The sequence below is a fragment of the Diaphorina citri genome, unplaced genomic scaffold, assembly GCF_000475195.1.
Source record: "Diaphorina citri unplaced genomic scaffold, Diaci psyllid genome assembly version 1.1 scaffold2528, whole genome shotgun sequence".
In the NCBI taxonomy this organism is placed as follows: Eukaryota; Metazoa; Arthropoda; class Insecta; order Hemiptera; family Psyllidae; genus Diaphorina; species Diaphorina citri.
This window is the reverse complement of record NW_007379948.1, coordinates 5,466-31,405: the sequence shown is the minus strand read 5'-3', so window position 1 is coordinate 31,405 and position 25,940 is coordinate 5,466. Positions and strand designations below refer to the sequence as shown.

The 25,940-nt window shown below is 38.1% G+C and overlaps 1 protein-coding gene, 1 long non-coding RNA gene and 1 pseudogene across 2 annotated transcripts in view; 1 reads left to right on the top strand and 2 right to left on the bottom strand.

The window, feature by feature from the left end:
* The first annotated feature begins 986 nt into the window (after nucleotides 1-986).
* LOC113471494 lies at nucleotides 987-2,109 on the top strand. Its single transcript, XR_003394173.1, has 2 exons — nucleotides 987-1,664; nucleotides 1,892-2,109. It is a non-coding gene; the product is annotated as an uncharacterized LOC113471494 (long non-coding RNA).
* A 17,883-nt stretch (nucleotides 2,110-19,992) lies between these two features.
* Nucleotides 19,993-22,652, bottom strand: LOC108253670 (annotated as a pseudogene).
* An 8-nt stretch (nucleotides 22,653-22,660) lies between these two features.
* The window catches only part of LOC103519082 (cytochrome P450 9e2-like), a gene marked incomplete at its 5' end in the record, with an annotated part of 8,739 nt that continues 5,459 nt past the window's right edge, over nucleotides 22,661-25,940 (bottom strand). The window contains one exon of the mRNA XM_026830690.1: nucleotides 22,661-22,681. Within this exon, the coding sequence (XP_026686491.1) occupies nucleotides 22,661-22,681 (21 nt within the window). The remainder of the gene's footprint in view (nucleotides 22,682-25,940) is intronic.

Sequence of the window (25,940 nt, the reverse complement as noted above, 5' to 3'; positions counted from 1 at the left end):
GACTGACAAGAAACGCCGACCCTATTTAAACAGGGAAACAAGTTGCTCAGACAAAGTGGCTCATGAACTCTCAAAAAGGACATCAAAAAAGACAAAAATATATGTACTATGCAGTATGCAAAAAAATTTTTGAGAGAAAAAAAAAAAAAAAAAAAAAAAAGATTTGAAAGAGGGCATTGTTACTGCCAAGGTCTTATCGTCCCGAAAGCGAAGAGAGAAAGAAGAAAGACGGTATAGAAGAAAACCTGGCTGGGGACTTTAAACAGGGAGCATACCAGTCTGAATTTCCCTTTCTAAAGAAATAGCAAAGGTTGAGTGCGAAGGGCATCTACTTGTAAAATTTGTAGCCAAAACCAAATGTCCGCCCAAAGCAATCACCCTAGTTAGGGGCTGACGAAAAACGCCGACCCCGTCTGTACACGGGAAAAGGCGAAGAAGAAGAAGAAGAAGAAGAAGAAGAAGAAGAAGAAGAACAAAATTTCATCTACATGATGCCGTTTATTTCATTCCTTAATTCCCAGCCGTTTCTGAGATATAAGCGTGGTTCGCAAATCACGGACCGCCCTGTATATGAAACTTCACTAAGGTATCAGATATAAATGTGATTTGTGTTCAAAGGGATTTTCCTCCAAAAGTTATTTGACAGTATATATGAAACTTCACCAAGGTATCAGATATAAATGTGATTTGTGTTCAAAGGGATTTTCCTCCAAAAGTTATTTGACAGTATATATATAACTTCACCAAGGTATCAGATATAAAAATGTGATTTGTGTTCAAAGGGATTTTCCTCCAAAAGTTATTTGACAGTACATATGAAACTTCACCAAGGTATCAGATATAAAAATGTGATTTGTGTTCAAAGGGATTTTCCTCCAAAAGTTATTTGACAGTACATATGAAACTTCACCAAGGTATCAGATATAAAAATGTGATTTGTGTTCAAAGGGATTTTCCTCCAAAAGTTATTTGACAGTTACTCTGACCAACTGAGAGCTTGAAAGGATGGTTTGGTGGGCTTTTGAATTTCAATTTCAAAACAGTCAATAATGCTTTGAACTTTGTAATAGTTGGCCCTGAAGGCCAGAGGTAAATTAGAGGTAATAATAGTGGGTTCTGCCCATTCAATAAATGCCTTAATGAAGCCTGCCATTAAGCCCACAAGGTTTTTTTTATTGTTCTGGAGATGGTACTCCGACTCACAACAAAAACGTGACTTAAAATCTCCATTGATTCATTAAGTCTGATTTTCCTCAAGACAATCATTATATCAGACCTTTTACAGTTGAGACGTGTTGCCAATCTATCTAAAACGAAAATATTGTGGGGGTCTATTCCAAGATAGATTTTGGGATTTTCATTCATTATTTGTAGTTGCACCTGCTTTTGTTGAAGTACAGTTGATTGGGCTTCGTCTTCTATGTCTGACGACTCACTTGAAGTATTAATTTGATATGAAGAATCTAAAGGTGGAACTACTGTGGGAATGCTACTTAGTAGGGAAGATTCTGAGCTGCTGTGGATTACTGGTAATCTTATTATTCCTTTATTTTTGATGGGTGAGGTTGATATATCCTTTTTTTCTGGTGCAACCTGAATATTTTTGGACCGATATTGTACTTTGACTTGCACTGCTCTGCTCACATACTCCTAAAAAAGAAGAAGTTCCTTTATTTTTGATGGGTGAGGTTGATATATCCTTTTTTTCTGGTGCAACCTGAATACTTTTGGACCGATATTGTACTTTGACTTGTACTGCTCTGCTCACATACTCCTAAAAAAGAAGAAGAAAAAAAAAATATTCAGGGGATGTTAAAATAAGAGGCTGTGCTTTGTTATGCGTATTTTTCCCCCCAAAAAAGTAAATTTTAGGTTAAAAAATAAGAAGAAGAAAAAAAAAATATTCAGGGGATGTTAAAATAAGAGGCTGTGCTTTGTTATGCACATTTTCCCCCTAAAAAAGTAAATTTTAGGTTAAAAAATAATAATTGTTGTGGTACATTGCCATATCACAACTTTATGGTATTATCAATTCACCAAAGTGCATTTGACTTTTAATCTACCCTTACTCACAGCTAATAAACTGGAAATGCTGCCACTGGTCACAACATATTAGCTTTTCATTGTCATCACAAGGTGTGGTCCTCTAAACTCTACCACTTAAAATGACAAACTTTCGCGTGCCTGAAAAAGTTTGCACTTGCAAAGTATCCATAGCATTTGCAACAAAGAGTATAGCATTTGTATGACTGCTAGCATTTGTATGACTGCCAAAATAGAGCATTTGGAAAAATTCAAAATAAAAGGTTCTTACACTTCTTACCTACATTATAATGAGGGGGGACACGCGCAACCGTGCTCAACTTCAGTGATCCATGCGGAACTGGTGCTTTCAGGTTGTGGTTATGTGCCGATGAGGGGGGAAAAAGATCTGCTTTCGTTATTTTCATTCTAATCAATAGGAATCATCATCTTTATCATTTACCTCCTGCTTCTTACATTTTGGACACATAAAGTCCTCATCATCTGAACCAACAAAGTCATGAGACAGTACTAGGTGAGAGAAGATATTGTTTCTACAGTTTGGCATGGGAGTGGTAACTTAAAAACAAGGCAAGTTTACCAACCTTGTCTATCTCAACCCGGTACATAAACACAACCTCAAGGTGCTATCGCCGCTGGTTTTGGAGAAAAAAAAAATGTGTGTGAAGGCAACTATAGCGCTTTCACTAAATTTTAAGCAGTGCATATTGCATACGCGACTAATTTGAAGGGAGGCAAATTGTAGGTTTCTGAAAAAAAGTCTATTTTTTCAGCTTTAAGAGCAATTTTGCAATGAAATTACATTTCCTTCAAAAATCACTAGATTCTTCCTTTATTTTTGATGGGTGAGGTTGATATATCCTTTTTTTCTGGTGCAACCTGAATACTTTTGGACCGATATTGTACTTTGACTTGCACTGCTCTGCTCACATACTCCTAAAAAAGAAGAAAAAAAAAAAATATTCAGGGGATGTTAAAGTAAGAGGCTGTGCTTTTCACATACTCCTAAAAAAGAAGAAAAAAAAAAAATATTCAGGGGATGTTAAAGTAAGAGGCTGTGCTTCCGATCTCATATTTTTCCCCCAAAAAAAGTAAATTTTAGGTTAAAAAATAATAATAATTGTTGTGGTACATTGCCATATCATAACTTTATGGTATTATCAATTCACCAAAGTGCATTTGACTTTTAATCTACCCTTACTCACAGCTAATAAACTAGAAATGCTGCCACTGGTCACAACATATTAGCTTTTCATTGTCATCACAAGGTGTGGTCCTCTAAACTCTACCATGGAGACAACTTTAATTATTAGTTATCTTGCATGATTTCCCCTACATTTAGAGGTAGGCACTAGGCAAGTACTTACTTTTTCTGTAGTTAGAATGTTTCCATCACCAAGTTGCACAGTTTTTTCTTCCATAGGGAGATCATCAGCAATAAGTGTATCTTCATCAAAAAGCACTTCATTATTGACTTCCAAATCTTCTAGGCCAATCTCGATGATGTCAACCATTTCCTGAGGAAAAAAAAAAAAAAAAAGTAATAACAATATTGAGAGATATAGTTCATCAAAAAGCACTTCATTATTGACTTCCAAATCTTCTAGGCCAATCTCGATGATGTCAACCATTTCCTGAGGAAAAAAAAAATAATAATAAGTAATAACAATATTGAGAGATATAGATACTAGCTAGACCATGAGATGTAGCTGTCCCTTGACTACGTAGTCTGTCTTTCTGATTCCAGGTTTTGTTAGTGTACCTATCTTTTGGCTGATGATAATTATTATTTAAGTATGTTTATTAGAATTACAATACAATTAGTATCTAGGTATCATGTTGAATAGTTGGATGTTGAGAATTCAAACCACTGCAATAGTGCCAGTTAGTTGTTTTATTTTATTTAATATGTACAGTCCTAGAAAATAATGGATGGATCAGGTAATGGTTCTATACGGAATCTCTCTATCCCGTCTGCTTTTTCCTCAGGCCTTCATCGATTTCAATGAATCCAGTGAGGAAAAATCCTGTAATAGAATTATGAAACTACACACCAAGGTATCAGATATAAATGTGATTTGTGTTCAAAGGATCTCCCTCTCATTTCTTTCTTCTATAGGCATTTTTCCGTTCCTCTCTCTATCTTTTTCATTCGCCTCTGCTGTCTGTGTTTCTCTTCCTTCTCTTTTTCTTTCATGTTTCTCTCTCCCCTTTTGCTCTGCCCTACTTTATTGTTCTCATCATCTCTCTTTCTCGTTCTTTTCCTCTTTGTCCCTTGCCTTCTCTCTCTCTCTGCTCTCCCTCCTCCCTCTCCCCTCCTCGGCACACTCAAAGTTAGTTGACATGTTATTGGAGCCGAAGTCCAGAAGCATGTTCCAAATTCTCAGGTGGTGAAAGCTGAAATTTTGCCACACTAATAAAATTAATGTTACAACACTTCCTTCGCTACGTGAGTTAATGTTGAGTGACAGAGAATGATATTGGTCTTGCACGCGCCTGTCACGCTTTCTTGCAGGAAATGCCACCAATAATATGAGATGAGATGAGACCAAGTTTTTTTTCCACCTTTTTTGAAGAATTTCATCTTTGTATGTCGAAGAATTTGAGCTTTGTATAGGTACCTATTTAGAAGAATTTGTTGCCAAAATATTGTACAACTGCTATCTAATCCCTAGTTACTACCCTATACTATCTATAATTCTATACATACAGTGTTGCCAAAATGTTGTACAACTGCTATCTAATCCCTAGTTACTACCCTATACTATCTATAATTCTATACATACAGTGTTACCAAAATATTGTACAACTGCTATCTAATCCCTAGTTACTACCCTATACTATCTATAATTCTATACATACAGTGTTGCCAAAATATTGTACAACTGCTAGAAAGGACGGGGGTTCGAGTTCGAGTAGGGACGTAAAAAGAATCACTTCTAAATCAAAGTGGAACGAATTTCTACCCAATTTTACTCTTGAAAGTTTTTTTTTCCTGCTTAAAGGCTGGAACATGGGACAGTCATTTTGTACACACTGTACACACCTATTGTTTGAGGTATACATCTTATCTATCTACTTATATATACTTATGATATGGGTAGGTAGACATACCCAATGTATTATTCCTACCATCATATGAGTAGATATGTAGGTGCATATAGCTACCTACTCGTATTATACCCAACCAAAGAGTAGGAAATTGAAAATGAGAAAAGAGAGAAGAGAAAGTAGCACAGATTTTTTTCTGAGTTGTTCAGAGGGTAGTGGTACTCTAGCTCGAGCTTTCTTCTGTGGGGGTTGCCTGTCTTCATCATCTAAGTCCGATGAATCAGAGTCTCCAGCATTTGCATTATTCATTAGATGTTCTTCGATTTCAGTGCGAAAATCTAGAATGTCCTTTATATCACGTCGGGGAACGTTCAACTGAATTATATCTTGTCTGTATTCTATCCATGCAGCTGAAATGGCGAAATCGAAATCTACCTTTGATTGGTAAAAGTTACAAGCTTTTCAAATATATCTGATGGGACATATTTAGAAAAATAATCAAAAGCAGAAAAAATTACAGGAGGGTGCTGGTTGGAGGCTGGTGGAGGTGCTGGTGGTGCTGGTTCAAAATCCCCTCTTCTCCAATATATGCGCCTGGAGGGTTGTTGTCCTCCAGCTTCGGAAGACTCTACATTTTCCTGTTCTCCCTGACCTGATCATCACTCTCATCTTCAGAAGATGGCTCAATCTGATTCTGATGCACTGTAAATGTAGGATCAGCATCTTGATCGTCTTCTTCTGATAATTCCAAATCAGATACATCCCCATTGAATTGTGAAAGAAGAAAACTGGAAAATCTTTGATCCCCTGAAACACAAAAATACGAAAACCATAATAAATCAAGTGTACAAAAATGTACAAATCAGAGTCCAAACGTCTCCTCTAGGGGACAAAGACACCAGTATTTAAGATGATTGTCATTCACGGCGTGACGGAGTCCATCGGATAGCTCCACGGTGTTGAGAGATCATCGGATAGCTCCACGGTGTTGAGAGATGTGCGGACGGATACAAGTCCGTGCTGAACATTCCTACTAGTGAGGATGATGCTCTTTCCATCGTTATTTGACGCGAGGGGAGACTCGCGCATAACATACAGACGTTGGAATCGAACCATGGTTTGGTTCCATGTCGAAACAACGTTCGGGTCGAAGAATTTTGGCAAGTTCTCTCATTTTTCTGCAAGTAACTGGTATAAAATGAGAGGCCCGACGAGAGTTAAGGTATTGAGCACCAAATTTCAATATAAGACCATCATTTTTAGCAATAAGCTTGGAATCGAACCATGGTTTGGTTCCATGTCGAAACAACGTTCGGGTCGAAGAATTTTGGCAAGTTCTCTCATTTTTCTGCAAGTAACAGGTATAAAATGAGAGGCCCGACGAGAGTTAAGGTATCGAGCAAAATCAAGACTTACCTCTTGTCCCATTCCTCCCATTGTTTCAAGAGTTGCCGTTACAGTGTCATAAGATTTAGGCATAGACATGAGAAGATTACAAATAATCTCTTTCTCTTCCATCACGATACCAGAGTCCTTCAAGTCTCGTATAACATTTTCAAATTTGATAAAATAATCTTTCAATTGAATTTTCTCATCGTACATCATATTAGAAAGTTTTCTTTTCATTGCCATTTGATCTGCTAAAGGTTTGAAAAATCAGTTTCAACGGCGCTGTGGGGTGTTGCCGAAGAAATTGTAGGATTTTTGCTCCCGTACTTCGGGCCCGGATAACTTTCCCAACTCCCCCCGCTTGAACGCTTTCCCGATCTGTCGTTGCAGTTGCAGAATTGTCTGTCCCATCGGAGCAGCGGAGGAAACAGAGAACGTCGTCCGGAAACTGGCTGTCTTCCACCAATTTTCCTTGGCTAACCCCTGGCATGCTGAGTAATTGTAACAGTCGAGTTTTACTATCGTATCGTGTGCATTGTTGCCTTCCGATTTGAAGGTAATCGACTTGTCTGCTTCCCTTTTGAAAATAGTGCAGGGTATTGGTTGCATACTGGATGGTAAAGAGGAACCGTGGAATAGTTCGTCGTCCGACTCGGGGTCCAAGGTGGGCTGCGATGCGTTGGATGAAGGCACATCGGCATTGGTTGGATTGGTATGCACAATCGTGGACGACGTGCCAGTGTGTGTCGTGGAAGGCAACAACGCAGAAGGTTAACAACTTTTCGTAGATATCCAAGATTGCGTCGCGGTGTTCCGTGCTGATTTGGTAAGATATACACTTCGTGTAGAAGGAAGTTTTTGAGGCTATGCTTTTGAAATTCATGTCCGAGAACTCGTTGAAGGTACGGGGGTCGTTATAATGAGGGGGGAAAAAGATCTGCTTTCGTTATTTTCATTCTAATCAATAGGAATCATCATCTTTATCATTTACCTCCTGCTTCTTGCATTTTGGACACATAAAGTCCTCATCATCTGAACCAACAAAGTCGTAGGACTTTGGAATACATGACCGATGGTATTTTTTCCTACATTTGTCACAAGTGAGTTTGTCTGGCCCATCAAGCAAACACTTAACACATGTCTCTGCTTTCTTTTGATCTGACATTTCTTTCTTTATAGATTTGATCTTATCAAGCAAACACTTAACACTTTCACAACCAATAGCCATGTGCCTCACCATTCATCAAAAAGCACTTCATTATTGACTTCCAAATCTTCTAGGCCAATCTCAATGATGTCAACCATTTCCTGAGGAAAAAAAAAATAAGTAATAACAATATTGAGAGATATAGATACTAGCTAGACCATGAGATGTAGCTTTTTTTTTTTTTTTTTTTTTTACATTTTACAAGCACAAGTAGGCATTGTGAAAGATGTGTTTCTGTTATTTTTTTAGAAGTCCCAATGTACTAAGTGCATTTCGCACACCCTGACTAACTACACGATCATACGGAGTATGTATATTATAAAACCCCTTTTGAATTACTGACCACACATCTGTACTTTCCTCTGCATGGAGAGAATGTATTATTTTAAAAGTTGTATCTACAGCATCCAGAACTGTTGCCTGAGGATACAAAGTATCGTCAATACATACAAAAACCTCGTTAGGCCTCACAATAGAATCTTCTGAGTAAATAACAAAAGGTTGTAATGAACGATTTAGCTGTGACAATCAATGTCGACGTTGAGCGATTGTTTCTTCAATGTTGCTACCCAATGCTCCCCTAGTGATAAAACCGTCCCTGACCTCTACCCTAGATGGCTTCCAAATTTTACCCCCACTTCCCCGGGGGGTGGAGGGGGGCGAAGCCCCCCTCCCGAGCACGAAGTGCGAGTAATATGCATATACCTACAATTTTCATTAAAACTTTGAACTTTTTCATTGAAACGGCAATATCGAGTACCTACCTATGGTAAGTATAAATCATAGATAGAAATAAGAAAATGACCAAAATAGCAAAAGTAGATAAAAAAAATGGCCAGATAGAAATATATGGGTACCTACCTGCGGCTAGATAACTACATTGCTGTGTTAACTGCATTCTTAGCTATTTTTTATTATTATTATTATTATTATTTTTTTTTTCTGAGATACCTACCTACCTGCCTACATACAGACAGTAAAGATAAAAATACCTTATTATAACTCAAGTTCTCAATGAGAATGCAACTCGTAAAAATAAAAAACCAGCAAAAAATAATTTCCATAAAGCTGGCTGATAAGTAATGCCAATGTTCTTCGTGTAATCCAGTACAAGGACTTCTCCACGGTACCTACTTGCTCTAGGTACCTATCAACTTATACCAAAGCGTAGACAAACTATCCACCAGATCTTGCAAGTTGAGTTCTGTTTAGTTAGAAGTAAGCAGTAAGCTGGTAGGTATATCTAAATGGTGATGGTATATCTAAAAGTCTAAAACTAGTTAGTAGAAGTAAGCTTGTATATGTAGCTTAGTTGGGCAGAGGTACTTGGTATGATAGCATTGCTTGTTTGGGGACTATTTTCAACCCTTGGTTTTTAACCTGGGGCCTCTGGCGTGCATTCGTGCAAGTCTAGTGTGATATGGCTATATGTATGCATAATTATAAGCCTAAGCCCTTAGACTCAGGTCTAGTGCCATTTTACCAGTCATGTATTTAGGTATACCTAGAATGTATAGGAAAGTCCGAGCAAAAAACCAGCAAAAAATAATTTCCATAAAGCTGGCTGATAAGTAATGCCAATGTTCTTCGTGTAATCCAGTACAAGGACTTCTCCACAGTACTTGCTCTAGGTAGGTACCTATCAACTTATACCAAAGCGTAGACAAACTATCCACCAGATCTTGCAAGTTGAGTTCTACTGTTTAGTAGAAGTAAGCTGGTAGGTATATCTAAAATTCTAAATGGTGATGGTATATCTAAAAGTCTAAAACTAGTTAGTAGAAGTAACAAGCAAAAAATAATTTCCATAAAGCTGGCTGATAAGTAATGCCAATGTTCTTCGTGTAATCCAGTACAAGGACTTCTCCACGGTACTTGCTCTAGGTATAGGTACCTATCAACTTATACCAAAGCGTAGACAAACTATCCACCAGATCTTGCAAGTTGAGTTCTGTTTAGTTAGAAGTAAGCTGGTAGGTATATCTAAATGGTGATGGTATATCTAAAAGTCTAAAACTAGTTAGTAGAAGTAAGCTTGTATGTAGCTTAGTTGGGCAGAGGTACTTGGTATGATATAGCATTGCTTGTTTGGGGACTATCTTCAACCCTTGGTTTTTTACCTGGGGCCTCTGGCGTGCATTCGTGCAAGTCTAGTGTGATATGGCTATATGTAGATATGCATAATTATAAGCCTTGGCTATATGTATGCATAATTATAAGCCTAAGCCCTTAGACTCAGATCTAGTGCCATATTACCAGTCATGTATTTAGGTATACCTAGAATGTATAGGGAAGTCCGAGGGGCCTCCAATGTTTGTAGGTTGAAGGGCAAGCAATTTTCGCCCAATCTCCGGGCCCAGATTTTCTCTCGGGGGCCCTGGAGATACCCACTTTACCACGGAGGTTAGGAAGAATTAATTGCTAACCCATTTGCACAGTTATTCAATCCACTTTTGTTCAATCCTCTGGTAATGTGATGGTGATATTGAGCACCTGTGATGACATTGAGAAGAACCAATCAGCCTTTCACTAATAATAAACCCTAATACCGAATTATTACTTTGGTTATTGGAGGTACACTTGGGCAAAATAAAATTCCTTTAGAGGTGACAGGTCAAACTTGTATGGGTCAGGATAGTACTTTGGGTCATAGTGGAGCCCCATGATGGGAACATTGACACTTTCCCCGGCACGTATAACTATGTTGGTGTCGGGAAGAGTATAGTCTAGAATTATTACTTTGGTTATTGGAGGTACACTTGGGCAAAATAAAATTCCTTTAGAGGTGACCATTCTAAATATGCACTTCCATAATAGGTAGGATATAAAATCCCTTCTAATTACTTACATACCTAGGGTACACTTAAGGTAGGTACCTACCTACAGAATTGATAATATCTACCTACTATATTAGGTATCTACAGGTACCTATACCTATGCATGAACTATGTATTTTATTGGAGGTACACTTGGGCAAAATAAAATTCCTTTAGAGGTGACCATTCTAAATATGCACTTCCATAATAGGATATAAAATCCCTTCTAATTACTTACATACCTAGGTACACTTAAGGTAGGTACCTACACTACCTACCTACAGAATTGATAATAATTATCTACCTACTATATTAGGTATCTACAGGTACCTATGCATGAACTATGTATTTATGTAAATTTAATATTATCTACCTATTTACCTATGTGCCTTCCAAAAACCAAGTTCAGTGAGCCAGCAATGATAGCACTTTGAAAGAACCAATTTCCCATGGATCTTTGAAGTTCAGCCATTTTGCGCGTGGTTACTATTCAGATTGGTGACGATCCCATACTGCTAGCCACGCAATCCCGTACTTCTACCACAAAACCAACCTCGGTGGTGTAGGGGTTAGCGCGGATCTGGAGGTCGGTGGTTCGAGTCCAAGTCAATAAAAAATTATAAAAAAAATCATGTTCTCATTCTGAATAATTCAACGTAATTAATAAAATTATAGGAACGTTTATTGGACGCTTACCGATATTACTATCAGCTCAGCTGAGATTTATCAGTACATGGTTGGTTATGTAAGCCAGTAAGCTAACTACTGCCAGATAACAAACTCCATGTACACACCACATGCATCACATGAGCGCGCAGTTTATCCTGGATGTCCACATTCAAGCTCAACTGATACGACGCGAACATGAGCAGAGTACTAGACGTCTCGTAACCCGCTATGAGAAATAGAATAGACTGACAAAAACCAAGTTCAGTGAGCCAGCAATGATAGCACTTTGAAAGAACCAATTTCCCATGGATCTTTGAAGTTCAGCCATTTTGCGCGTAGTTGCTATTCAGATTGGTGACCATCCCATACTGCTAGCCACGCAATCCCGTACTTCTACCACAAAACCAACCTCGGTGGTGTAGTGGTTAGCGCGGATCTGGAGGTCGGTGGTTCGAGTCCAAGTCAATAAAAAATTATGAAAAAAAATCATGCTCCCATTCTGAATAATTCAACGTAATTAATAAAATTATAGGAACGTTTATTGGACAATTTTCATCGGTTGATTACCTTTCAACAAAAAAAAAAAAGGTTTGTTCCAGGACTCGAACCAGCAAGAAGTCGAACTGATGCTCGACTCAGTTATACCTAGAATCGAATGAGAATTTCTGGCTAGAGTATTACTTGTTGTTTGTACACACATCACTTTCTCTTGGACGCAAAGTTCTCTAACTTGACTTGGACGAATCAGTTTTTTTAGTCGAGTTGAATGTTTCGCGTGGTACCTACCTACCTAGTTCTTCTCTAACTGTAAATTATTCTTGTATAATACCCTACGAGATTACGTTTCGATTACAGTGATTATTACATAAAGTTTTATTGTGTTTTCTAGTGATATTTTCTCGTGTAAAATCATGTACAACTGCTGTGGGTTTTCATCGTAGTGTTAATCTTGTAGTGTTGTGTTTTACTGTTCTGCTTTTTAGAAGGTTTTGTAGGATTTTCATTTTATAGTGGACGAAATAAATTAAAATAAACTTAGGTAGTAGGCTGGTATTTATCCGTACGTATTTGATGTCAGCGATTTGTTTTCAAAACTATGTTACGTCTATACCTATTTTAATGTTTTTTTTCTCTTTTGGCAAAGTAGAAGATCTCAGCATGTGATTTATGTAGCCCAGTTTAAAGCCCTTTAGGGTAAGAAGATACGGGCTTATCAGAGGGTAACCAAGAAGGTGCCAAGACTAAAGACCCAGGTACCTATGACATGCAAGTGCTGGGCTGCAGGAGATAGCTGCAATGGGGATACAAAATTGAACTAAAAGATTTGAATCCTGAAATCCGTGATAAATTGTTAACGTTTCCTTCTTTTTATCAAGTGGAAGAAGAGAAAGGGACAGAGAGAATTGGTGGATGTGCAGAATTGCACATTTGGCACATCCACTAATGGTACATTTCTCACATCCACCAATAGGTACCGTTTTGCCCCGTGTTACCCTAAGAGTAAAGAAATTTTTTTCGTTTTCCGGGAATCGAAACAGTTCCATTCTGAGACCACCTCATCAAGCATGTCCTTCTTCATGGACATTCAGTAAAAGGACATTTCAGTGTTCTTTTCCTCCTATCAGGGCCATTGATCAGGGTGTTATGTAACATATCGGATAATGTAGAAGTACCTACCTGATAAACGTTCCATCGCTAAGGCCATAAGAAACAAAGACCAATCAAATTTGGTATATTCATCTCGCGGTTGTTACGTAACAGTAATAGTCGGAAATTTACTCAATTGGTTCCCTTTAGCTTGAGTAGAGTAGATACAATACATACCTATATGTTATACCGTGATATTAGCTAGATACCGACCTTTTAGAAGAATTATGTCTTGGCGTTTTAACTTCGCCCTCTGGTTAGGATCGCGACCATTCTGCTATACAGTGTTGTCAATCCTAAAAATTACAATGTTGCCAGCTTATGCAAGAATTTGAAAATTTTCCCACTCCTCGCTGCCATTTTGGATTTCTAGTTTTACCTATAGAAAGCCACGTTTTTTAAGGTTTTTAGCTTTTTAGTTTCTTTTAAGAATAGGGTTATAGGGTCTATAGAATGTAGTTTAATAAAAGAGATTTTTCTCTTTCTTTTTCGACTTTCTAGTTTTCAATGTCTGTTGTCTGCTTAGCTAATGCAGTCAACGTCAGACGTTAGGAGCCCAATAGGATCTTGGTCAGGAATTTTCTGATATCCAACCAAATTCACAATCCAGCTCGAATTTTTAAGAACACCAAATTTTCGTAATTTCATTATTATTAAATAAATATTTAATAATTTACTATGGTGTCTATTGGAGCGTGGTAGCGCTCTGCACCACCATTGACTATAGCACAGAACCTATTATCATCTCTTTGCTCCCATTAGACCATTAGAGACACGGGCAGCACATAACGTGGCCAGACCCATAACTCATCCAAATGCTTACCACACTCGACATTACTTAACTTCAGAGGTTCATCATTGAAATCCCGCGACAAAGCCGTGGGCAAAATTTTACACGAAAGCTCAGTAAAGTTGTAACACTGGTATAATAAAACCTGTCATATATGGGTACATTTGTACACTCAAGAGCAAAAAATTTGGTAGGTAGGTACATACATATTAGGTACAGTTTGCATTTATTTCCAATATTTCCATCCCCAATAGGATCTTGGTCAGGAATTTTCTGATATCCAACCAAATTCACAATCCAGCTCGAATTTTTAAGAACACCAAATTTTCGTAATTTTATTATTATTAAATAAATATTTACTATGGTGTCTATTGGAGCGTGGTAGCGCTCTGCACCACCATTGACTATAGCACAGAACCTATTATCATCTCTTTGCTCCCATAGAGACACGAGCAGCACATAACGTCGCCAGACCCATAACTCATCCAAATGCTTACCACACTCGACATTGCTTAACTTCAGAGGTTCATCATTGAAATCCCGCGACAAAGCCGCGGGCAAAATTTTGGGCCAGACCCATAACTCATCCAAATGCTTACCACACTCGACATTGCTTAACTTCAGAGGTTCATCATTGAAATCCCGCGACAAAGCCGTGGGCAAAATTTTGCACGAAAGCTCAGTAAAGTTGTAACACTGGTATATTAAAACCTGTCATATATGGGTACATTTGTACACTCAAGAGCAAAAAATTTGGTAGGTAGGTACAGTTTGCATTTATTTCCAATATTTCCATCCTTTTTACTCTGATCCTTTTCTGTCTGTCTTCAAAGAAAGTAAGTATAAAATAAGTACATACAATAGGTAATAGGTTGTCTAATTTGCTAAATTTTTAATGGTAAAATCATAGATATTATTTATTTTATCTCAATTTTTGTTTCTTCTTCTTTGCGCGTGAGTGTAGTAGGTATAGTGGCCACTATCAGCACTATGTAATAGGGTCTGGTTTATCAACACCTCGTGAGGAGACTGCCCCCTGGCTAATGTTATGTCTGGTGCAAATACCTTACTCCTAATAGGTACTTATACCTATATCAATATGTTATACATACATCTGTAGGTAAACTGTATAGATATAATATGTAGAGTACTCTTATGTCTACTGCCTATGTGCTATACATTATGGCAATCATATGAACTGGTTCTGGGACTTGTCCGCTGTTCCCTTCAAAGAGGACTGTGTGTCACCAAATTTGAAAAGGCCTGCCTCGGTGGCGTAGTGGTGAAGGCGTTCGCCTGGTAAACAGGAGGGCGTGGGTTAAAACCCAGCCCGAGCTTGACATTTTATCCTCATTTATTTGAAAATTTGATCACATAAATATAAGTGCTCAATTAGGTACTCTAAGATTATAAGAATCAACGGTCGAGAGGTACCTAGGTATTTGTTTGACTACCAAAAGTAGAAATACCTAGTTGTTTGACTACCAGTAAAAAAAAATATTTCGAATTCAAGAAATGGTCATTAATTTTGGCACATCCACCAATATTTACATAATTCTTCAATGATTTGCGATTATGCTCGCGGATTTCGCGATTATGTTCGCGGATTTCGCGATCATGTTCGCGGATTTGGTGATTTTGTTCGCAGATTTGGCGATTTTGTTCGCGGATTTGGCGATTATGGTCGCGGATTTGGCGATTATGTTCGCGGATTTTGCGATTATGTTCGCGGATTTGGCAATTATGTTCGCGGAGAGTCCCGAATCGACATTTTGGATATTTGGAAAGCCTAGTTATAGGTATTGCTTGAAGTCCCTAGTTCTTATTGTTATGGTTTACTTTCAAGAAGGGTTCTGAAGTAGAAAATCTTTTGCTGTTGCAAGACAGATCTTTATTAGCTGTTGTCACTGTTGGAAGTCAGAGCGTTTGCTGCTGGAACTGTTGCTAGTCATATTTTGCTGTTGCTAGGGAAATATTGCTGTTGCAACCGTTGGGCTGCTAGGCAGATTTTGCTGTTACAAGTCAGCTTTTACTATTGCAAGCTAAAGCGTTGGCTGCTGGAGCTTGGAGAAGGCGGCCAAGTGGACTGATTAGTCCCATATTAGCAATGTCTCTTGATATAGTGTTGGACCGTTTACGTAAAGTGGTGTCTCCACCAATTTGATGCACGCCGCAAGCTTCTGAAGGAAATTCACTGGACTCAGAGTTGGTTATAGGTAGGTATTGCTTGAAGTCCCTAGTTCTTATTGTTATGGTTTACGTTCAAGAAGGGTTCTGAAGTAGAAAATCTTTTGCTGTTGCAAGACAGAGCGTTTGCTGCTGGAACTGTTGCTAGTCATATTTTGCTGTTGCTAGGGAGATATTGCTGTTGCAACCGTTTCCCTGCTAGGCAGATTTTGCTGTTACAAGTCAGCTTTTACTATTGCAAGCTAAAGCGTTGGCTGCTGGAGCTTGGAGAAGGCGGCCAAGTGGACTGATTAGTCCCATATTAGCAATGTCTCTTGATATAGCAGAGGGAACTGTAACTGCTATGGTCTTATCGTCCCAAAATCGAAGAGAGAAGGAAGACAGGCTAGGAGAAAGCCAGCCGTTCCGAGAACGAACATTATCCCATCAGGATAAAATCCGCCCCGGGCGGGAATCGAACCCGCAGCCTAGCGCTTACAAAAGGCAGACGCACTACCAACTAAGCTAACTAGGCTGGTAGGCTAAATTTTTAATGGTAAAATCATAGATAATTATTATTTATTTTATCTCAATTTTTGTTTCTTCTTCTTTGCGCGTGAGTGTAGTAGGTATAGTGGCCACTATCAGCACTACCTATGTAATAGTATCCCTTTTACTCTGATCCTTTTCTGTCTGTCTTCAAAGAAAGTAAGTATAAAATAAGTACATACAATAGGTAATAGGTTGTCTAATTGGCTAAATTTTTAATGGCAAAATCATAGATATTATTCAGGTTTATCAACACCTCGTGAGGAGACTGCCCCCTGGCTAATGTTATGTCTGGTGCAAATACCTTACTCCTAATAGGTACTTATACCTATTCCAAAAGAATTAGGACCAGAGATATAAGTGTTTTTGTCTGGAAAAACCCTTAGGTGGGCGAATAAATGGTACACTTACCCTATATCGATACGTTATACATACATCTGTAGGTAAAGTGTATAGATATAATATGTAGAGTACCTACTCTTATGTCTACTATACCTACATATGTGCTATATTCATTATGGCAATAATATGAACTGGTTCTGAGACTTGTCCGCTGTTCCCTTCAAAGAGGACTGTGTGTCACCAAAGTTGAAAAGGCCTGCCTCGGTGGCGTAGTGGTGAAGGCGTTCGCCTGGTAAACAGGGGGGCGTGGGTTAAAACCCAGCCCGAGCTTGACATTTTATCCTCATTTATTTGAAAATTTGATCACATAAATATAAGTGCTCAATTAGGGTACTCTAAGATTATAAGAATCAACGGTCAAGACGTAGGTATTTGTTTGACTAGCAAAAGTAGAAATAGGTACCTAGTTTGTTTGACTACAAGTAAAAAAATATTTCGAATTCAAGAAATGGTCATTAATTTTGGCACATCCACCAATATTTACATAATTCTTGGCTGTACTCTTTCCAAATGGGTTTGTAAGTTCAATGATTCATTACGTACCGTTGCGATGGTTACGTGTAAATCGATCTAAATCCTATCGAGTTACTCCCGATTTTACAGTCTCATGTGGGCTTTATGTTGGTCCATTTTTCCCAAGATCCTATTGGGCTCCTAACGTCTGACGTTGACTGCATTAGCTAAGCAGACAACAGACATTGAAAACTAGAAAGTCGAAAAAGAGAGAGAAAAAAACATTAAAATAGGTATAGACGTAACATAGTTTTGAAAACAAATCGCTGACATCAAATACGTAAGTATAAATAAAAGTCGAAAAAGAAAGAGAAAAAAAACATTAAAATAGGTATAGACGTAACATAGTTTTGAAAACAAATCGCTGACATCAAATACGTAAGTATAAATTCTAGCCTACTACCTAACTTTATTTTAATTTATTTCGTCCACTATAAAATGAAAATCCTACAAAACCTTCTAAAAAGCAGAACAGTAAAACACAAAACACTACAAGATTAACACTACGAATGACTAACTAGTTTTGCATTTTATCAATGCCTGGAAATAGAGGATGAGGACTTAGCACGCATCGCAAGATAGGAACAGCCGTGTCGAGTGTCGACCTTTGTCGAATGAATAGCTAATATCCCATGACTGTCGGTAACCATAAGTTTTATGGCAAATGTTATTTATCTTCCGATGATTGAGGACTTTGAGGAGAGGAAGAAATCAATTAACAATTTCCGTCGAATGACTAATATGCTGAATGAGTTATTTGTAAAATTCAATAAATTCCTAATGGACACTATTCAATCAATTTGAAAAGTATCTACTTAATTAATGTACCTAAACACTACGATGAAAACCCACAGCAGTTGTACATGATTTTACACGAGAAAATATCACTAGAAAACACAATAAAACTTTATGTAATAATAATCACTGTAATCGAAACGTAATCTCGTAGGGTATTATACAAGAATAATTTACAGTTAGAGAAGAACTAGGTAGGTAGGTACCACGCGAAACATTCAACTCGACTAAAAAAACTGATTCGTCCAAGTCAAGTTAGAGAACTTTGCGTCCAAGAGAAAGTGATGTGTGTACAAACAACAAGTAATACTCTAGCCAGAAATTCTCATTCGATTCTAGGTACATATAACTGAGTCGAGCATCAGTTCGACTTCTTGCTGGTTCGAGTCCTGGAACAAACCTTTTTTTTGTTGATGTGACGAGGTTTAATGCAAATTAAATCTTAAACAAGCACGGTGTCGAGGAATTCTTGTACATTCCATTCAATCGCCAATTGAGCTTTGAGATCTCTGCCATTCTCTGCTCACAAGATCTTATTTTGTTCTTCTTGCTCTTTAGGTATAGGACAGAACTAAAAATGAGCATGTACCTACCGTGGACGCAACATGGATGGCCTGTTTTTTCCCCCAGTTGGGACAGAAATTAGAGGTTTTTGGTTTCGAAGACGGATGTTGTGTGCGTCCGTCTTACAGATATAATGTAAGTACTTTAGCAAGTAGTGTAAGAAGGCCTGAGTTTAAAAATAGGGACAAATTCACCAAACTGAAAGTCTGATACAGCTTTCCAGGACAATTGGGTGGCCATCCCACCTTAGATCCTGGGCAAAATTAAATCACAGAATATATGTTAGAATCAAATCAGCCAACAAGGTGATTTTATCATTGAAATTCCTTTTCCTTAAAATATTATTTATAAAATTTCAAATTGCATGCGAATTTATGCTAGGTGAGATAAAATTGGCAGTGTTACGTAATACATATGTACCTACGTACCAATATCTTAAACCCTGTTAAGGATTAAGATAATGAAAGGTTCAATAATATTTTTGATTAGTACTCACAGATTGTGGGCGTGTGTGTAATAAATTACTGGTAATCATTTTGTTGTCTGCACAGTGAAGAATGTTTTCATAAAGTCTCAATGTGAACTTTACAGAGTTTACAGTAAACAGAACTTTACGTAATACATATGTACCTACGTACCAATATCTTAAACCCTGTTAAGGATTAAGATAATGAAAGGTTCAATAATATTTTTGATTAGGTAGTACTCACAGATTGTGGGCGTGTGTGTAATAAATTACTGGTAATCATTTTGTTGTCTGCACAGTGAAGAATGTTTTCATCAAAGTTTCAATGTGAACTTTACAGTAAACAGAACTATACACACTGGCGTGCTCAGGCCGGAACTTGGCCTGGCGCACTGCCGTGCGCCTAGATAAGTTATAAGCTATAGGTTATAAACAGAACTATAGGTGTAACGAGTTGGTGAAAAGAATTGCTAAATAATATTGTGAAGTTTGGTTGTAGAATAATTATTGGAGGTGCCTTCTATTTACAGAAAAGTTCAAGGACTTACAACTTACCTGCATTAGTATTAGGTATCTCTCTACGTCTCTACCCATGCAAGTTAGTCCAACATGCAAAATTCCGCAGGTCCAAAAAGCAGAAGAAAAGAACTCAAATAGTGGAATTAGAGGAATGAGTTCACTAATTTTTGCTGCCATTACAAAAATACTAACCAGAGGGCGGAGTTAAAATACCAAGACATAACTCTTCTAAAAGGTCGTTATCTAGCTAATAGGACGGTATAACATATGTATTGTACCTATCTACCCAAGCTAAAGGTAACAAATGAGTAAATTTCCGACTATTACTGTTACATAACAACCGCGAGATGAATATACCAAATTTGATTGGTCTTTGTTTCATATGGCCTTAGCGATAGAACGTTTATCAGAACGGCGGGGAAACACCCATCTTTATACCCCAGGTTTTCTCCTCTTTTCCATTAATTTTTACTGAAAAAATCCAGGTTGTATTACCTATGCAATTTCGTGGTCCCGCACCAAACGGCAGAAACACATAGGGGGATCGTTTTGCCTTTTCCTCGGGTAGGAATCGGTCGGGGTCAAACTTGTATGGGTCAGGATAGTACTTTGGGTCATAGTGGAGCCCCATGATGGGAACATTGACACTTTCCCCGGCACGAATAACAATGTTGGTATCAGGAAGTGTATAGTCTAAGGTACAATGACGATCTACCCGGGCTACTGACGGATGCATGCGGAGGGTTTCTGAAAAGTGGATAAAATCAAGGTAGGTTTTGGGTAGGTATATAGGGGTTTGACGTCACGTTTAACAACTAAGGTTTCTCGTGACGGGGGTTTACACACCATTCGGCGATAAGCTACCCGCCTCAATTTAACCTCACCCAGGTTGACTGCAGCCAGGAATCCAGCAGCACGCGATTCCCCAAATGATCAACCATCTAGGTACTAACCACGCGCAACAGTGCTTAACTTCAGTGAACCGTGGGAAACTGGAGCATTCAACGTGATATCGCCGCTGGTTAAGGTAGGTTTGATAGAGGGAACTGTATCCTGTATCAACGGAGGCCGTATCGGCCCGAAATAGCGGAGGAAATTTGCTTAGGATAAACTACGCCTCGGGCAGGAATCGAACCCGCGATTTAGGGGTAACAAGGCAGGCGCGCTAAAATTTAGGTTGGTTGGTATCAAATGCTGGTATCAGGTCATTTTCCTAAAATAAGGATAATGTTCGTTCTCGGAACGGCTGGCTTTCTCCTATCCTGTCTTCCTTCTCTCTTCGATTTCGGGATGATAAGACCTTGGCAGTTACAGCTCCCTCTGCCAAACCTCTTCAAAAAAAAAAAAAATCCTAAAATAATAATAATAATAAACTACTGAGGCAAGTCCAGGATTTTGTCGAGGGAGCGGCCGAGAGACCCCCTATATACGGCCCTGTGCTGAGGTAACTTACCATTGAGTACCATTTCCAGATAGCTCATATCCTGCAGGGCCTCGTACGTACATTTCCCACCATGCTTGTCCAATATCTCATTCACATGAGCGCGCAGTTTATCCTGGATGTCCACATTCAAGCTCAACTGATACGACGCGAACATGAGCAGAGTACTAGACGTCTCGTACCCCGCTATGAGAAATAGAATAGACTGTGCTGTCACTGTGTCTTCGGATAGGAAGACCTTTTGTTTGGTTTCGCCGTTTTCGCCGACGGTGACGGTTTTGACTTTGATAACGTCGTCGCTAGGGGCGTTGGAATCGTCTTGGTGTTCGACCATCAGCTGAAGGAAATCGTTCCTCCTGTGTGGAAGAAAAAATGAATTCATTTAAAATCCATGTTGACCTCCTATGAAGGGTAGCTAAACATCAGCCTACATCATGTAACATTTTTAAAGAAAATGTGGTTTAGAGATGCCACTGCTTAAGACAGGGATTGTTCTTCCTAAAATGAGAACACATTTTGAAGGTTGAATCGCATAAGAGACCCATTTGTTCTAAGAAGTAAGAAGTACTTGGATGCGAGATTTTGTAGGAGGTACCTAATTTCAATACGAAATGCCCAGTTTCATAGGTACATACCTACTTATAACAAACTTCTCTACTTCTAGCGACTAGCGAGACATTCCTCATATTGAGAGTTTAGTAATGTAGTCCTTCATGCGATAGTGTTCACTTACACGGATTTCTATACGTAAGGAAATATGACGCGTACGATTTTCTTCTATTCCAGTACAGAAACACTCGTAAACTTACCGCACGCCCTCAGTTTTTCTCATATGGGCAACTTTCTTCGACAGTGCGACCAGATATTCCATCACTCTCGAGTTGAATAACGAGAGCGGAATAAAGCGGGCAAACATGGGTATGAATACGATAATCATGAACAGGATCACTCTCTTGTAGACGGGTATGTCCCCGAATTTGGCCATCACACAGATAAGTTCCGATTCGGGGAATTTGATCGAATTGGACTCAACGCCAAATTCAACGCCAAATGCGCATGTTGCTATGACTGTCCAGTTGTGAATCTGCCAGGAAGTCTTTTCAGCTCAAGCTCCAGCTTTGGATTTACCTGGAAAAATACATAAAATATAAGTAATCTGTTTATACTGCTAGGATGAAACCTGAAAAATCCCTTTTACTCGTTGGTCTCCCTAGCCAGCCTAGTTAAAATTGGAGAAGGACCGCGTTTGTGCGCTAGGTCGCGAGTCCTACCCAGGGCAAACTGTATGCTAAACAGCTCTGACTCGGCTGTTCTTTGGCTTAACAGCTGACTTTCTTTCTATCCGTCTTTCTTCTCTCTCTTCGATTTTGGGATGATTAAAACCTCTATTGTTTACAGTTTCTTTTATCAACCACCTCTTGAGGGAAAATCATATTGGTCCTTTGGATTAGACATGGAAGATTACAACTGTCAGTGACATAGGCAGTTGTAATTGTAATCTTCGATGTCTCCTCACTTCAGTAATATTAACTGTCAAAATATTCCTTCCATCTGTTTTCCACACTGGCCTCGCAACAAGACTGTGGCATTTGTTTCAGTTTTCCAGATGTAAAAGCTGGGGTCATTATCTGCCTTACTTGTTTTCACTCATTTCCTGGGGGAAGAAATAAGACTAAATAATTTTAGGTAATACTGTTATTCCACTCATTTCTCTGTTAAGCAAAATTATTTGAAATAATTTAAGATATTGATGAACTACTTTATATTCTTACCCTAGGCACCTTTGCAGCATTGGTGTGTCTGTCTGTCTGTGTTGTTTTTTTATTATTATTATTATTATTATTTTTTACTGATTTTTAAAGACTTAGAACATGTGAGAAGAAAAGAAAAATATGTGTGAGTCTGTACTATTTTACTAAGGCCATGCACCTACGTCTGTATGGTACCTCCTTACCTTTGAGATTGGATTAGCCATGTTTTCGTTGTATAGGCAGGTGAGCGTAGGTCTGAATGGTAGGTCTGTCAACAAAATGCTCGAAATCTCTCACACCATGACATGCTTGATAAGTCTGGATCTCGCAACATTAGACTTGGCCTTCTCCTTCATAGAGTCCTTGGGATACAAAAGGAAAAAAAAAAAAAAAAAAAAACATCAGTGACAACTTACAATCCCACCAACTCACCTCTCACACATCACTTAATCAACCTATTAAGACTGACCTTGTAGCCCTATATGGATGTGATCAATCTTACCAATACCGAAAAGATGAACTTCCATGCCTTAGGTGTCAATTTCAAACCCATGATTTTCAGTCCTCACTCTCATAACAACCATTCCGTGTTACTTAACAAGAAGAATAACATTGAAATGTGAAAGAACCAAATAATTTCTTACCTGCATAAGGATGGTCCTTCCAAATTTGACAACCTAGCATCCAACGTTGGTATTCATAAATGATGTGCTATACCAGCATCTCGTGTCTTTTATAGCGTTCCAAAAGAACAGGATGGTTTTTCAAATACAACTCCTCTCTTTTTCCAATGGTCATGATGTTCTTGTGTGAAGTTCCAATACAGGCAATGTTAGTGGATACTTGAATGATTGCCAAGGAGAGAAGGCATGCCGAGTAAAGATCATTCATTGTTACAAAATCCCAGTGAGTCCTAGGTGTGCAGACCTACATGCCAACGCCCTGAGCTTTCTGAGAAGTACTTACACGATGGACCACTGAAACGAAACCTCAACAAGGCAGTAAAAAACCTGCGACTACCCTGTGTTTTCCAACAAAATAAAGTATATTGATAATAGAGAAAAAATCCCTAAAACTAATCTTGCATTCTATGGAATGACCACTTGTTGGAGAAAACTTTTAAGTAAGAATATTCTAATAATTGATTAAGTATCATCATCTACTTATTTATCCTGTATGTACAGTGAATATTGATAATACAAAAGTTTTTATTTCAATCATATTTTCAGACACAAAGCACACTTGTTCAAATAGCGAATTTCTTTGTTGAAGGGAATGTAATAAGCAGCTACATATAATATTGGATATTAGTAATAAGCAAGTAGCGAAGTTCCACCTTTCACTTACTTTTGGATTTGTTTCAAATTGTTATGCAATTCCTCGCTTTTGTTCTCTCATAATTGAACGTTTCTCTGTGTCTGTCTCACTTTATTTAATCTATTCATCGCTCACTATCAATTTGAATTAAACAAGTTAGGGTTAGTCAGGCCTAGCACCAATAGATGTAAAATTGGAGTTAATCCGTGAGATTGTGTTCTTATCCATGCCACCTCCTGCACTGATACACTGATAACAACAAATAAACAGACGAACGCAGTGTCAGAAGATTCTTCCGCCGCGGACCCATTCTGTATACCACGTGTGGTTGGTCCAATCCTAAAAAATCTACAATGTGGGCCAGCTGCTATGCAAGAATTTGAAAACGCAATTTTCCCACTCCTCACTGGCGGGCCACTTTTGGGCATTTTAGTTCTCTCCCTATAGGGACAAGCCACGCCTTTTTTTTAAGGTTTTAGCTTCTTTAGTTTCTTTAAGAATAGGGTTATAGCGGTCATATAGAATGTAGTTTAATAAAGAAATAATATTGCATATACCTACAATTAAAACTTGAACTATTTTACATATGAAACGGCAATATCGAGTACCTACTAGGTAAGTTAAAAGCCATCGATAGGAAATAAGAAAATGACCAAAATAGCCAAAAAAAAAGTAGATAAAAAAATGGCCAGATAGAAATATCATGGGACCTACCTGCGGCTAATAATTTACCATGCTGTGTTAAGTTAACTGCATTTCTTAGCTATTTTTTATTAGTTATTACTCATTCATATTATTTTTTTCTGAGATACCTACCTACCTGCTACATAACAGACAGTAAAGATAAAACATACCTTATTATAACTCAAGTTCTCAATGAGGAATGCAACTCAGTAAAAAATAAAAAAAAAGACAAAAAATAATGTTCCATGAAAGCTGGCGTGATAAGTAATGCCAATGTTTTGCGTCGTAATCCAGTTACAAGGACATTCTCCGCACGGTACCTACTTGCTCCTATGGTACCTATCAACTGGTATACCAAAGCGTGAGACAAAACTATCCACCAGATTTGCAAGTTGAGTTCTGTTAGTTAGAAGGTAAGCAGTAAGCTGGTAGGTATATCCTACAATGGTGATTGGTACTATCTAAAAGTCTAAAACTAGTAGTAGAAGTAAGCTATGTATATGTAGCGCTTAGTTGGGCTAGAGGTACTTGGTATGATAGCATTGGGCTTGTTTGGGGACATATTTTTCAAACCCTTGGTTTTTAACCCTGCTCTGCGTGAATTGGTAAGCATCTGTGTGATATGGTATATGTTTGGCATACATTTAAGTTTGTCACTCTAGTGCCTTTTAGTGTTTCTAGTCATAAGTAAATAGAAGTGAGCGGCCCTATTTGTTGTACGGTTGAGGCTGTTGTTGCGTTTTCTTGCTTGGGATAACAAAACCTTACCACCGCGTAGAAGAATTAAATTGTAAACATTTGAAGTTACTTCTACTTTTGGGTTCCATTCCTCTAATGTGAATGGTTATTGATGTGAATTGAGAGACCATCAGCTTCATATAAAATAATCGACTTTTTTCTTTGGAATTGGAATACTGGAATATTCCTTTTAAGACGGTGAACTAACTTATGCACTTCATAATAGGTAGGATATTAAAATCCGCTTTAATTATTAACATCTAAGTACTTAAGTACGTCTATAAGAATTGATATTATCTCTTAAATTAGTATTACCAGGTTACTACCTTGCATGTATTATTTAACATTATTTTTTAATTTACCTAATGTTACCAAGTTCAGTAGATGTGATTGCATTTGAAAAGAACCAATTATGATCCTTGA